Source organism: Triturus cristatus, chromosome 12 (genome assembly GCF_964204655.1).
Source record: "Triturus cristatus chromosome 12, aTriCri1.1, whole genome shotgun sequence".
Lineage (NCBI taxonomy): Eukaryota > Metazoa > Chordata > Amphibia > Caudata > Salamandridae > Triturus > Triturus cristatus.
In genome coordinates, this window is record NC_140595.1 from 212,349,338 (window position 1) to 212,364,719 (window position 15,382).

Genomic DNA, 15,382 nt, shown 5'->3' on the forward strand with positions numbered 1-15,382 from the left:
GAAGAGAAGTGGGGACACTTCGAAACGCGTCAGGCATCCATGGTAAATTGAACTGCTTAAAGTTATCGTTCTGCCGGCGGGGATTGTATACCATAAAGGCTCTTCATGAGCATGTTGCCGTTCGAGTGCTCCTTGTACGTTGGGTACTTTGAAGCTTGGAGATATATATATATATATATATATATATATATATATATATATATATATATATATATATATTCACTGAAAAAACCATAGGTTTCACACACGTTATAGTTAGGAATTAGCATTTAAAAAACCTTGCAAATTCACTGAAAAAACCATAGGTTTCACACATGTTATAGTTAGCGGAAATTTTACTGATAAAAAACCAATGAAATTCCCCCGTTATAGTTAGTGCAGGCAACTATAACTCACGCGACCGCAATCTTCTGCTGATGACATATGTGTCTTTATGAAAAAAAAATATTTGTAATATATGTATAGCTAAAAATGTATGGAAGAAGACATGGGCAAATAAGTGTCTAAATACAGTATTAGCATCAGCAGAGGATTGCGGTCGCGTGAGTTATAGTTGCCTGCACTAACTATAACGGGGGAATTTCATTGGTTTTTTATCAGTAAAATTTCCGCTAACTATAACATGTGTGAAACCTATGGTTTTTTCAGTGAATTTGCAAGGTTTTTTAAATGCTAATTCCTAACTATAACGTGTGTGAAACCTATGGTTTTTTCAGTGAATTTGTACGGTTTTTTAAATGCTAAGTTACTTTACGCCATTCGTGGCGTGCGCGCCCACTTAACGCAGTTCGTTCCGTGCGCGTTCCGTGCGTATATATATATATATATATATATTCCCCAATCCCCTCTTCCCTTTTCTCTAACTCCCCATCTCACCAACATTGTCTTTCATTAATCAGCACAACTGTCAAGCTCACCCTTGCCAGCCCTGTGATGCTAGTAGCATCTACCAATGAATCCGCCCCAGTGGGTGAAAATAAACACCGTAAGCACAGAGTCCAATCAGCAAAAAATGACACTGCCCCACAATGGAATGCATTTTCTTTCTTTACATATGTCTTGTTAAAACTACTTTATAGTGTGACTATACTACAAAAGAAAAGCAGATGCTAAGGCTCAAGTTTTTGATTTCCTTACAATACAGTTTGCAGTTAAAATGTGATTTCTAATAATACACATATTTGTACAAAACCCATTTTAAATATTAGTACATTATCACTAAAAAACACAGACTTATCTCAAAACATTTACTGACAGATCTGCAGTCTCAGGCAAACAATGTATACTAAAGGGATGGCGCTCTAATGCACTACATTTTTTGCAGAGTGCTAAAATCAATTAATAAATCATGTAATATAAAAAAAAAATAGAACGAGTAACAAGTGTATTATGGGCCTACATTGCCATCTTGGGGTTTAGGTGACATTTATAAACCATTTGGTCTTCGGACACAGTTCACCGGTTTGCATTCACCCTCTCTCTAGATATATATATGTATATATATGAATACCTTAAGAGCATCCTATGATGTGAGCATCTTTGCCAGATGCAGTATACGCGTAAAACGCTACAATAAAGAACAGATTGAGTCACTGCGAGCAGATAGGATTCTGTAGGGATAGATCTGTAGTAGCACTTGAGTTCTGCATGCTTTTGGTCACTTTCTCCTTAGAGTCCTCGTTCACTTGCCTGAAGAGTTTGTCAAAGTTGGTCCCTCTTAAACCTCCGCGGAAACTGCGAGCAGCGAAGGCGTATAGTATTGGGTTCAAGCAACTGCTCAAAAACACCAGCATGTCACAGATATTTTCCGCTGATACTGCAGCATTCTCTAAAGTCTGAGACAAGTCGGGGTCCGAGGACCTTCGCGTCACTGATGAAATCAATAACATGTTGGTGATGTGATAAGGAATCCAGCAGGCAAAGAATGCAATAATGACACTGGCAATTAGTCTCCCAGATTTGCTCTTTTTCTGGAATTTCAGACGTCTCATTCTCCTAAAGACAAATGCATAACACACGATCATGATTGAGAAGGGAGCCAAAAAACAAAACACCAGGTCAATTGATAAATCTGCTAGTTCTTGCTGATCAGATGTGTACACCCAGTCGTCGCACTGGACAATGCCGTCGCTCTCTGTAGTTGAACGGAAGAGGTAGGCAGGAGTAGCGAGTGCCAGAGAAATAGTCCAGATGCTCAGCACGGTCCCATAGATGGCCTTTTTCTTCTGCCAACTTCTTGAAGCAAATGGAAAGACCACAGCGGTGAATCGCTGGATGCTCAACACAGTCAGGAAGAACACGCTCACGTACATGGTAAAGCAGTTGATGTAGCTGAGGAACCGACACATGAACAGCCCGTACACCCATTTGTCTATAAATGAATGAATCCAGAAGGGAAGCGTGATCAAGGCGAGGAAGTCAGCTATCGCCAAGTTCAGGAGAAGAACCACAGTCATGGAACGCTGGGGGATCTTGCAGAGTATGGTCCAGATGACCAAACCATTCCCAGGAACTCCAATCAGGAAACAAAATCCAGCACACAGGCTAGGGACTAGCACATCTGCAACCCACGCGTCACCGGAATCCGAGGCGTCATTCATACCATCTTCTGTGGTGGTATTGTTTAAAGGATCCATAGCACGCTCAAAGTAGGGCCAAATGTCTATCAGTGGCCACGTTAACCTTTCTCAAATAGTTACTGTGAAAATGATGTGTCAATTGCTACATGAAATGAGCAGGAACAAGGATATTGCAACATCATTTCCTGTGGCTCCCAGCCTTGCTACAAACTAATCTGCTGTCTAACAATTGTGCAACACTGAGAGAAAAAATGACTCTACTCCTGCAGTGTCAAAACCAGGGCAGCATTGAAGCTGTAGCACACTACTGGGGAAAGCAAACACATGCAAGTGAGGTATCCAATGTTGGAAGTGTGTTAATGCAATATAGAAAGCAGCTTTCATGTGGACCAGAACTGTATCTTATTCTTTTTTTTTGGAATCCAACAAATCTAGAACTAACATAGCCACTATCTTCTTGTGCTCAAGGGTGCAGGGAGTCATTCCTATAATCTCTACCTGTCTCATCAGAATGAGTTTAGGGTATGGCTGACTACGGTTGTTCCATGAACCGCCTTTTATATAGCAGTTCACTTTTAACCTTCTTTTCTAAGCACTAATAACAGGTTTTACTATAACCCAATGTAATGATATTAAACTTAATGACTTCAAAGGCATGGAAGGCTGAGTCAGCATTCGTGGATTAAAAACTGTGGTCTGCCAATCACTAAACGAATAAAGACATTTTTCTGGGGTCCCGTCGCGATTTGGGTAGCATTCTGTGCCACCGCTATTGTATCCCATCAGGATAAACAAGTTATTCCCTTTCAGTGCTTGACTCTCTGCGGACAAGCAGTCAAGGATTACTCTATGAGTTGAGAGGAGTTAGAAACTCAGATACAGTATGACTCAGTATAAATACTAAACAGAATAGAATTAAATGAGTTTTAGTCACAGTTTAGAGCAGTGCTTAATTGGTAAAACATGAAGTGCTGGGGCTAAAAGCAAAGCAACAACTGCCATTTGGACTCTGCAGCACTCTGCAGCCACATAGGTGCCAAGTAAAGGGCTACTTACAGTGCTTAATCTGTAAAAAATGAAGTGCTGGGGCTAAAAGCAAAGCAGCAACAGCCATGTTTTACTCTGCAGCACTCTGCAGGCACATAGGTCCAAAATAAAGGGCTACTTACAGTGCTTAATTTGTAAAACATGAAGTGCTGGGGCTAAAAACAAAGCAGTAACTGCCATGGTTTACTCTGCAGCACTCTGCAGGCACATAGGTCCCAAATAAAGGGCTACTTACAGTGCTTAATTTGTAAAACATGAAATGCTGGGGCTAAAAGCAAAGCAGCAACTGCCATGTTTTTCTCTGGAGTACTCTGCCGGCACATAGGTCCCAAATAAAGGGCTACTTACAGTGCTTAATTTGTAAAACATGAAGTGCTGGCGCTAAAAACAAAGCAGCAACTGCCATGTTTTACTCTGGAGCACTCTGCAGCCACATACATCCCAAATAAAGACTATATAAATGCAGAGTGCTGGAAAGTAAAACATTTTATGTATTTTGGGGGAATTTTTTAAGTTTAGCTTCTTGCCCACAAACTTCATGTTTTACAAATTAAGCACTGGATGTAGGCCTATATTTGGGACTTATATGGCTGCAGAGCGCTTGAAATTTAAACTTGACAGCTTTTAGCCCCCAGCACTTCATGTTTTACAAATCAAGCAGTGCTCTAAATACTCCTTCCCTTGAATAAATTGTCTGCAAACTATTTGTATTCAAATAAACTAACTTGCCTATTAAAAATCAAACAAGCAACAGCTACCATGTTTAACTTTCCAGCACTCTGCAACCAAATAAGCCTCAAATGAAGGCATACAGCCAATGCTTAATTTGTAAAACATGAAGTGCCGGGGCTAAAAGCCAAGCAGCAACTGCCAAGTTTCTCTTTCCAGCACTCTGCAGCCAAAAAAGTCCCAAATAAAGGCCTTGGTGTAGGCCTATATTTGGGACCAATATAACTGCAGAGTGCTGGAAAGTAAAACATTTTATGTGTTTTGGGGCATTTTCAAAGGTTAACATTTTGCCCACGAACTTCATTTTTTACAAAATAAGCACTGGATGTAGGACTTTATTTGGGACTTATATGGCTGCAGAGCGCTAGAAAGTTAAACATGGTAGTTGCTGCTTTGCTTTTAGCCCTGGCACTTCATGTTTTACAAAATAAGCAGTGCTCTAAATACTCCTTCCCTTGAATAAATTGTCTGTAAACTATTTGCATTTAAATAAACTAACTTACCTATTACAATCAAACAAGCAGCAAATACTACATTTAACTTTCCAGCACTCTGCAGCCACATAATCTCAAATGAAGGCCTACAGCCAATTCTTAATTTGTAAAACATGAAGTGCCTGGGCTAAAAGCAAAGCAGCAACTACCAAGTTTAACTTTGCAGCACTCTGCGGACATATAACTTCCAAATAAAGGACTACACCCAGTGTTTAATTTGTAAAACATGAAATGCCAGGGCTAAAAGCAAAGCAGAAACTGCCACGTTTACCTTTCCAGCACTCTGCAGCCACAAAAGCCACAAATAAAGGCCTACGTGTAAGCCTCTATTTGGGACCGTTGTGGCTGCAGAGTGCTGGAGAGTAACATGTTACATTTACTGTTTTTTGTTTTTGAAAGGCAAGTTTGTTTATATAATAGCAACTCGTTTGCACACAATGCATTCAGTATTTAGGAGTATTTAGAGTGCAGTTTCTCATGCTTTTTTTTAGGTGTTTTGGGGCATTTATAAAGTTTTGCTTTTAGCCCCAGCACTTCATGTTTTACAAATTAAGCACTGGATGCAGGCCTTTATTTGAAACCTATTTACCAGCAGAATGCTGCAAAGTACAACGTGGCAGTTGCTTCTTTGCTTTTAGCCCAGGTACTTCATATTTTACAAATTAAGCACTGCTCTAAATACTCCTTTCTTTGAATCAATTGTCTGCAAATTATTTGCAATTAAATTAAAAAACTTTCCTGTCAAAAATCAAACAAGCAGCAACTACTATGTTTCATTTTCCAGGACTCTGCAGCGTCATAAATCCCAACTAAAGCCTATACCCGGTGCTTAATTTGTAAAACATAAAGAGCTGGGGCTAAAAGCCAATCAGCAACTGTCACGTTTAACTTTCTAGCACTCTGCAGCCACATAAGTCCCAAATAAAGGCCTTTGTGTAGGCCTTTTTTTGGGACCTATGTTGTTGCACAGTCCTGGAGAGTAAAACGTAGCAGCTGCTGCTTGTTTGATTTTTGATAGGCAGGTTAATTTATTTCATAGCAAATAGTTTGCATACAATTTATTCAACGGTAGGAGTATTTAGAGTGTAGTTTCTCATCTTATTTTTTACCTGTTTTGGGGCATTTTTAAAGTTTTGCTTGGAGCCCCAGCACTTCATGTTTTACAAATTAAGCACTGTAAGTAGCCCTTTATTTGGGACCTATGTGCCTGCAGAGTGCTGCAGAGTAAAACATGGCAGTTGCTGCTTTGTTTTTAGCCCCAGCACTTCATGTTTTACAAATTAAGCACTGTAAGTAGCCCTTTATTTTGGACCTATGTTCCTCCAGAGTGCTGCAGAGTAAAACATGGCAGTTGCTGCTTTGTTTTTAGCCCCAGCACTTCAAGTTTTACAAATTAAGCACCGTAAGTAGCCCTTTATTTTGGACCTATGTTCCTTCAGAGTGCTGCAGAGTAAAACATGGCAGTTGCTGCTTTGCTTTTAGCCCCATCACTTCATTTTTTACAGATTAAGCACTGTAAGTAGCCCCTTATTTGGGACCTATGTGTCTGCAGAGTGGTGCAGAGTAAAACATGGCAGTTGCTGCTTTGCTTTTAGCCCCAGCACTTCATGTTTTACAAATTAAGCACTGTAACTAGCCCTTTATTTTGGACCTATGTGGCTGCAGAGTGCTGCAGAGTCCAAATGGCAGTTGCTGCTTTGTTTTTAGCCCCAGCACTTCATGTTTTACAGATTAAGCACTGCTCTAAATACTCCTTCCCTTGAATGAATTATCTGCAAACTATTTGTATTTAAATAAACAAGTTTGTTCATCAAAAATCAAACTAACAGAAAATACCTAGTTTAACTTTACAGTGCTCTGCAGCCACGTAAGTCGCAAATAGAAGCCTACTCCAGTATCTAATTTGTAAAACAAAGGTCCGGGGCTAAAAGCAAAGCAGCAACTACCCGTTTAGCTTTCCAGCACTCTGCAGCCACAGAAGTTCCAAAAAAAGGCCTACACCAAGTGCTTCATTTGTAAAACATAAAGTGCCGGGTTAAAAGTAAAGCAGCAACTGCAACGTTTAACTTTCACACTATGCAGCCATATATGTCCAAATAAATGCCTACGTGTAGACGCTTTAGAATGCTGGAGAGTAAAACATTGCATTTGCTGCTTGGTTGAAGTTTGATAGGCAAAATTGTGTATTTAGTAGCAAATAGTTTCCACACAATTCATTCAAGGGAAAGGATATATAGAGTTTACTTTGACACCACATTTTTGACAACACAAAGAGAAACTACACTCTAAATACTAATTTCCTTGAATTCATTGTCAACAAACTATTTGCAAATAAATAAACAAACTTGCCTATCAAAAATCAAACAAGCAGCAACTACCACGTTTAACTTTCCAGCACTCTGCAGTCACATAAGTCCCAAATAAAGCCCTGCAGCTAGTGCTTAATTTGTAAAATATGGAATGCCGGGGCTAATAGCAAAGCAGCAACTGTCAAGTTTAACTTTAGAGCACTCTGCAGCCACAAAAGTCCCAAATAAAGCCGTTCATGTAGGCCTCTATTTGGGACCTATATAACTGCAGAGTGCTGGAAATTAAAACATTGTATGTGTTTTTGGGCATTTTCAAAGTTTAGCTTTTTGCCCATATCCTTCATGTTTTACAAAATAAGCACTGGATGTAGGCCTTTATTTGGGACTTATATGGCTGCAGAGTGCTAGCCAGTTAAATATGGTAGTTGGGGCTTTGCTTTTAGCCCCGGCACTTCATGTTTTACAAATTAGGCAGTGCTCTAAATCCTCCTTCACTTGAATAACTTGTCTGCAAACTATTTCCATTTAAATAGACTAACTTGCCTATTAAAAATCAAACAAGCAGCAACTAACTCTCTAGCACTCTGTAGCCACATAAGTCTCAAATGAAGGCCTACACCCAGTGCTTAATTTGTAAAACATGAAGTGCCGGGGCTAAAAGCAAAGCAGCAACTGCAACGTTTAACTTTCCAGCACTCTGCAGCCACAAAAGTCCCAAATAAAGGCCGATGTGTAAGCCTTTATTTGGGATCTTGGTGGCTGCAGAGTGCTGGAAAGTAACACGTAACATTTACTGTTTGTTTGTTTTTCGAAAGGCAAGTTTGTGTATATAATAGAAAATCGTTTGCACACAATGCATTCAAGAGAAGTAGTATTTAGAGTGCAGTTTCTCATGCTTTTTTGAGGGGTTTTGGGGCATTTATAAAGTTTTGCTTTTAGCCTTGGCACTTCATGTTTTACTAATTAAGCACTGGATGTAGGCCTGTATTTGAAACCTATTTAGTAGCAGAATGCTGCAATGTACAATGTGGCTTTGCTTTTAAGCCCAGGTACTTCATATTTTACAAATTAAGCACTGCTCTAAATACTCCTTTCTTTACATAAATTGTCTGCAAACTATTTACAATGAAATTAACAAATTTGCCTGGCAAAAATCCAACATGCAGCAACTGCTATGTTTAATGTTCCAGCACTCTGCAGCCACATAAGTACCAAATAAAGCCTACACCCAGTGCTTAATTTGTGAAACAAAGATTCGGGGCTAAAAGCCAATCAGCAAGTGTCACTTTGAACTTTCTAGCACTCTGCAGCCACATAAGTACCAAATAAAGGCCTTTGTGTAGGCCTTTTTTTGAGACCTATGTAGTTGCACAGTCCTGGAGAGTAAAACGTAGCAGTTGCTGCTTGTATGATTTTTGATAGGCAAGTTAGTTTATTTAATAGCAAATAGTTTGCATACAATTTATTCAACAGTAGGAGTATTCAGACTGTATTTTCTCATCTTATTTACGACCTGTTTTGGGGAATTTTTTAAGTTTTGCTTAGAGCCCCAGCACTTCATGTTTTACAAATTAAGCACTGCCCTAAATACTCCTTCCCAAATAAAGTGCTTAATTTGGAAAATATGAAATGCCGGGTCTAAAAGCAAAGCAGCAATTGCCACGTTTAACTTTCCAGCACTCTGCAGCCACATATGTCCCAAATAAAGACCTACGTGTAGGCCTTTATTTGGGACCTATATAACTAAAGAATGCTGGAAAGCATTTTAAAGTTTAGCTTTTTGCCCACAAACTTAATGTTTTACAAAAAAAGCACTGGATGTAGGCCTTTATTTGGGACTTATATGGCTGCAGAGGGCTAGAATGTTAAACATGGTAGTTGCTTGCTGCTTAGTTTTTAGCCTCAGCACTTCATGTTTTACAAATTAAGCAGTGCTCTAAATACTCCTTGCCTTGAATAAATTGTCTGCAAACTATTTGCAATTAAATAAACAAACTTAACTATCAATAAGCAAACAAACAGCCGCTACCACGTTTAACCCTTTCGATGCGCATGACGGAGCGGTTCCGCCATGCGCGTCGGTTGCGCTGTGCGCATGACGGATCCGCTCCGTCATGGCCCCGTCCGCGCACCAAACCTTCAGCACAGCGCGGAATCCGCGCCGCGCTGAAGGGGTTAACTTTCAAGCACTCTACAGCCACAGAAGTCCAAAATCAAGGCCTACACCCAGTGCTTAATTTGTAAAACATCAAGTGCCAGGACTAAAAGCAAAGAAGCAACTCTCACGTTTTACTTTCCAGCACTCTGCAGCCACATAAGTTCAAAATAAAGTCCTACACCCAGTGCTTAATTTGTAAAACATGAAGTGCTGGTCTTAAAAGCAAAACTTAAAAAATGCCCAAAAACACATGATGTGAAACTACACTCTAAATACTAATTCCCTGGTGAACTGTGTGCAAACTATTTGGAAATAAATAAACTAACTTGCCTATTAAAAATCAAACAAACAGCAACTATCATGTTTAATCCTTTGAGTGCTCATGATGGAATGGTTCCATCATGTGCACCAGTGCTCCTGTGCTCATGATGGAACCATTCCGTCATGAGGACAGGGGCACTAAATCCCTCTGCTGCAAACAGCAGAGGGATTTCCATTTGTTGGGGCCTCAGGAGGTGGGGAAGAGTTTCCCCATTGTCCTGAGGCTCTTTGCTCATTTTCACTGTAATGATGATCGCGCGCATGGCAAGTTGTCGTCATTACGCTGAAAACGAAACTGAAACTTAGTTTCAGTTTCAATGTTTAAGTGCTCGTGGGGCTATCTCAACCCCCCCCCCCCCGAGTACCAAAACACTGGGGGAGGTATCATTGGAAAGGGGTGAATCTCACTTTCCAATGGTACCCTTCCCTAGTTCCCTAGTGGATCCTGTCCACAAGCAGGGATCTACCCACTAGCCTCCAGGGAGGGGGAGCGGCCCCTTGGGCAAGGGCCTTTGCTCCCCCCTTTAAATTTTGCCGGGCAGCCTTTCGGCTGATGGGGGCAGTAGTCCCTAATCTGCCCCTCCGGGGGGCGCGGGGGGCAGAAAGCACCCTAGGCCCCAGGGATTTTTTTTATAGGCCAGGGGTGGCATGCCAAAGCCCCCACCCTACCCCCCAAAGAAGGCATAAGACTTTCTGCCCCCCCAGGAGGCAGATGGGGGCAAAAGCCCCTGATCTGCCATCCGGGGGGCAGAAACCCAGTAGGCCCCGTAGATTTTTTTTATATATATATATACACAGGGGTGGGGGCTGCCCAGAATGGGCATGCCAATGCCCCCACCCAAAAAACATTGCTACAGTATTTCTGCCCCCCCCCCCTCAAGGGAGGCAGATGGGGGCAGTAGCCCTTGATCTGCCTCGGAGGAGGGCAGAAAGACCACTAGGCACCAGGAATTTCTTTTTATATATGTAAGGGTGGGGGCTGCCCAGAATTGGCAAGCCAATGCCCCCACCCCTCAAAAAAATGCTACAGTCTTTCTGCCCCCCCCAGGGAGGCAGAAGGGGGCAGTAACCCCTGATCTGCTTCGGAGGAGGGCAGAAAGCCCACTAGGCACAAGGGATGTTTTTTTTACATGTATGGGCAGGCCTGCCCAGAATGGACATGCCAATGCCCCCACCCCCTAAAAATTACCAGTCTTTCTGCCCCTCCGGGTGGCAGATGGGGGAAATGGCCCCTGATCTGCCCCAGGGAGGCAGAAAGCCTACTAGACACCAGAGATTTCTTTTTATATATGTAAGGGTGGGGGCTGCCCAGAATTGGCAAGCCAATGCCCCCACCCCTCAAATAAATGCTACAGTCTTTCTGCCCCCCCCCCCCCCCCGGGAGGCAGATGGGGGCAGTAGCCCCTGATCTGCTTTGGAGGAGGGCAGAAAGCCCACTAGGCGCCAGGGATGTTTTTTTACATGTATGGGTGAGGCCTGCCTAGAATGGACATGCCAATGCCCCCACCCCCTAAAAATTACCAGTCTTTCTGCCTCCCGGGAGGCAGATGGGGGCAATGGCCCTTTATCTGCCCCCTCAGCTAAATTTGAGGTTTGCAGGTGATTCTGGGTAGGAAAACGTGAAAATGTGGTGTGTTCATATTGCGTTTTGGGGCGTTTCCTGTCGTGGGCACTAGGCCTACCCACACAAGTGAGGTACCATTTATCTCGGAAGACTTTGGGGAATGAAGAATGGGGGATCCACACAGATACCAGAACTTTCCACCACAGAAATGTGAGGAAAATATGTTTTTTGGACAAAGTTTTAGGATTGCAAGAGATTCTAGGTACCAGAACCTGGTGAGAGCCAGACAAGTCACCCCATCCTGGATTCCCCTGGGTGTCTAGTTTTCCAAAATGTATAGTTTTGCTAGGTTGCCATAGGTGCTGGCAGAGCTAGGGTTCAAAATCTACAGCTAGGCACTTTGCAAAAAAAGGGTCCGTTTTTACTGTGAAAATGTGGTGTGTCCACGGTGCGTTTTGGGCCGTTTCCTGTTGTGGGCACTACGCCTACCCACACAAGTGAGGTACCATTTTTCTCGGAAGACTTTGGGAAATGTTAGGTGCATGGAAGTTTGTGAATCCACGCAGATTCCAGAACCTTTTTCTAGGTTCCCCTAGGTGCCGGCAGAGCTAGGGTTCAAAATCTACAGCTAGGCACTTTGCAAAAAAAGGCCCAGTTTTCTCTGTGAAAATGTGGTGTGTCCATGTTACGTTACGGGGCCGTTTCCTGTCGCAGGCACTAGGCCTACCCACAAAAGTGGGGTACCATTTTCTCAGAAGACATAGGGTAATGCGGGGTGGGTGGAATTTTGAGGATGCATGCAGATTCCAGAACTTTCCACCACAGAAATTTGAGGAAAATGTGTTTTTTTTTTTTACAAAGTTTGATGTGTGCAAGGGATTCTGGGTAACAGAACATGGTGAAGGCCAGACAAGTCACCCCTTCCTGGATTCTCCTGGGTGTCTAGTTTTCAAAAACGTATAGGTTTGCTAGGTTTCCCTAGGTGCTGGCAGAGCTAGGGTTCAAAATTTACTGCTAGGCACTTTGCAAAACAATTGTCCGTTTTCACTGTGAAAATGTGGTGTGTCCACGTTGGGTTTTAGGCCGTTTCCTGTCGCGGGCACTAGGCCTACCCACACAAGTGAGGTACCATTTTTCTCGGAATACTTTGGGGAAAGCGGGGTGGGTGGAAGTTTGTGCATCCACGCAGATTCCAGCACTTTCCACCACAGAAATGTGAGGAAAATGTTTTTTTCTTTTTACAAAGTTTGAGGTTTGCAAGGGATTCCGGGGAAGAGAACCTGGTGAGAGCCAGACAAATCACGCCATCCTGGATTACCCTCGGGGTCTAGTTTTAAAAAATGTATAGGTTTGCTAGGTTTCCCTAGGTGCCGGCAGAGCTAGGGTTCAAAATCTACAGCTAAGCACTTTGCAAAAAAAGGGTCACTTTTTACTGTAAAAATTAAGTGTGTCCACATTGAGTTTTGAGTTGTTTCCTGTAGCCTGCACTAGGCCTACCCACACAAGTGAGGTACCATTTTTATCGGGAGACTTAGGGTAACGCAGAATTGTAGAGCAACTGTTATTACCTATTGATTTCTGCCTTCCAAATGAAAGACAATGTGTAAAAAAGAAGTCACTTTGAAAAATGACCTATAATTCTCAAGCTAGTATGGGTACTAACAATTTTGGAAATGTGCAAATAGATACTGTTTCTAAACTCTATATTTTGTTCCTATTTCAGAAATACATAGGTGTCTTTCATCCTGATTTTTCACTGTATATATTTTCCCAAATGAATTGCTATATACCCAGTGCATAATAAAAAACCACTGCACGATGCTGTTCAGTTATTGGTTCTGGGTTCGTCGGATTCTTGGTGAACCTACAAGTCCTATATATATCCACAATTATAAGAAGTTACAGGTGAAAACGTTGGCACAAATGACTGTTTTTTTCAACTCTTTTTCAATTTCTCCTATTTTCAACTGTTAGTTTCTATAAAGAAACCTTGAAGGATCTACACAAATGACCCCTTGCTGAATTCACAATATTATCTACTTTTCTAAAATGTATAGCTTTCCAGGATCCATTATTGCTTTCATACCCATTTCTACCATTAACTGGAAGAAGGTTGAAAGCACAAAAAATAGCAAAAATAGGCTATGTCCCAGTAAAATGCCAAAACTGTGTAAAAAATGTTGATTTTCTGACAAACGTCTGTCAGTCCCTGAAAGCTGGGAAAAATGTGATTTCATCCCTACAAAGCCTTTGTTGATACCATTTGCAGGTAAAAAAACAGACGCTTTCATTTGCAGCACTTTTTGTTCCAATTTTTTCCAAAAACCCAAAATTTTGCTGTATTTTGGCTAATTTCTGGGTCCCCTCCAGGGGAATCCAGAAACCCTGGGTACCTTCAGAATTCCCATGATTTGGGAGGAAAAGGACGCAAATTTGGCATGGCTACCTTATGTGGTCAAATTTTACAGGGGCCTAAGTGAGAACTACCCCAAATAGCTAAAAAAAAAAGGCTTAGCACAGGTGGGGGGGAGGGAAGCCTAGCAGCGGTGGTTAATTTTCTAGCGTTCTGCAGCTATATAAGTCCCAAATAAAGCCCTACAACTAGTGCTTAATTTGTAAAATATGAAATACCAGGGCTAAAAGCAAAGCAGCAACTGCCACGTTTAACTTTTCAGCACTCTGCAGCCATATAAGTCCCAAGGCCTTTATTTGGAACCCATATGGCTGCAGACTGCCGGAGAGCAAAACATTTTGACGTGTTTTTGGCCATTCTTAAAGTTCTGCTTTAGAAATTCATGTTTAACAAATTAAGCACGGTATTACACATTACGCACATTAAATACAGCGCTCATAATACTTGTAAAACAAGTAGTACCAAATTCAAAGCAAACCAAATAAAATACAAAAGTACATGGTCTGTAACATTAGACACATTACATTACGCATTATTTCACAAACATAAAAACAAAGCAAACAAAATTAAATACAATTAATTTAACACAAAACACCACACACGTTTGAAAATATTACGCATTTAAGATTAAGCAATCACACTACTTCCAAAACATTGCAAACGGGAAAACAAAGCAAAGCACATAAACACACCTTCTGGAACATTACACTGGTTACATTAAGCAATTGCATTCGTTTTAAAACACCTCACAGGGATATAAAGCAAAGCACATATCTTGCATTATTACGCACCTTACATTCAAGAATCGGATCACATTTGTTTCCAAACACCTCAGAGTAGAGTAGCACCTACAGCCAAATTACAGGAAGGGTTAATTCTTCCAGCAAAAGACAGAGTGGAGATGCAGGGCCTCTAACCAAGTGGAAAAACAACAAAGCCCTGTTATCACGTGCACGGCCTTTTGAAGAAGTACTCGAGTCTGCAAAAAGACAGATGCCAAGCCAGCCAGCCTCCAGCAGTTCAAAAACTGTCTGTGTGTGTGTGCCCGGGAAGCACACCATCGGGAGGGGCTGAAGCTCTTTGAACCCTATGGACCTCACACGCCTGCCTCAGACGGAAAACAAAGCCAGGCACATGAAATAAAAAGTCTGAAAAAACCGGGCATACAACAACAACGCGAAACTAATACAAGTAAAGGGGCCAATAGCCATAGGCATGCCCAGCAGTCAAAAAGGAGGGACTAGGAACAGTATTAACCAATAGGAACTACAACATTTTGAAAGGCACACTGAATAACAAATAAAAAGAACGAAGTGAAAAGAGGTGTTTACAAACATAGTAAAGCATATACTGCATGTCTCAACGAGACAGCGCATTGCACTGCCTAGCCGAGACCTAAAAAATGACACAGGTGGAATGTCTCCAGTAGACTTGCATGACTGTTGACTTCATGGGAGAAAAATAAAAACAATATGCAACTCAGAAACATGTAAAAGGTCAGAGGGCAATGCTTTTCCAAGCTGTGCAAATTACTTTTGGGACAACAGCCTTCACTGTTGCAGCCTTTTCACCTTTGCCCCATTGGCTTTCACCACTACTTCTAATGTTTCCTAGTCTAGGGTTGGTTATGGAGATAAAAGCAAGCTAGGATGTGCACACCAGAAAAACACCAGATGTGGCTGTGGTCTCACACACCTGTTCCCCCACTGTATTCTTGCACATTCATCCAATGACTGTTGTCATTTTATTAAGCACAGGGTAAGTATAA

The 15,382-nt window shown here is 41.7% G+C and overlaps 1 protein-coding gene across 1 annotated transcript; it reads right to left on the reverse strand.

Annotated features, from left to right (window-relative positions):
• Positions 1–962: 962 nt before the first annotated feature.
• Positions 963–2,676, reverse strand: LOC146773096 (leukotriene B4 receptor 1-like). Its single transcript, XM_085636923.1, has one exon. It carries the CDS (start codon positions 2,634–2,636, stop codon positions 1,590–1,592), a length of 1,047 nt encoding a protein of 348 aa, XP_085493049.1. The 5' UTR covers positions 2,637–2,676; the 3' UTR covers positions 963–1,589.
• Positions 2,677–15,382: the final 12,706 nt, after the last annotated feature.

Coding starts and splice junctions, on each gene's coding strand:
- LOC146773096 (XM_085636923.1), bottom strand. CDS start 2,636: ATGGATCCTTTAAACAATACCACCACAGAAGATGGTATGAATGACGCC.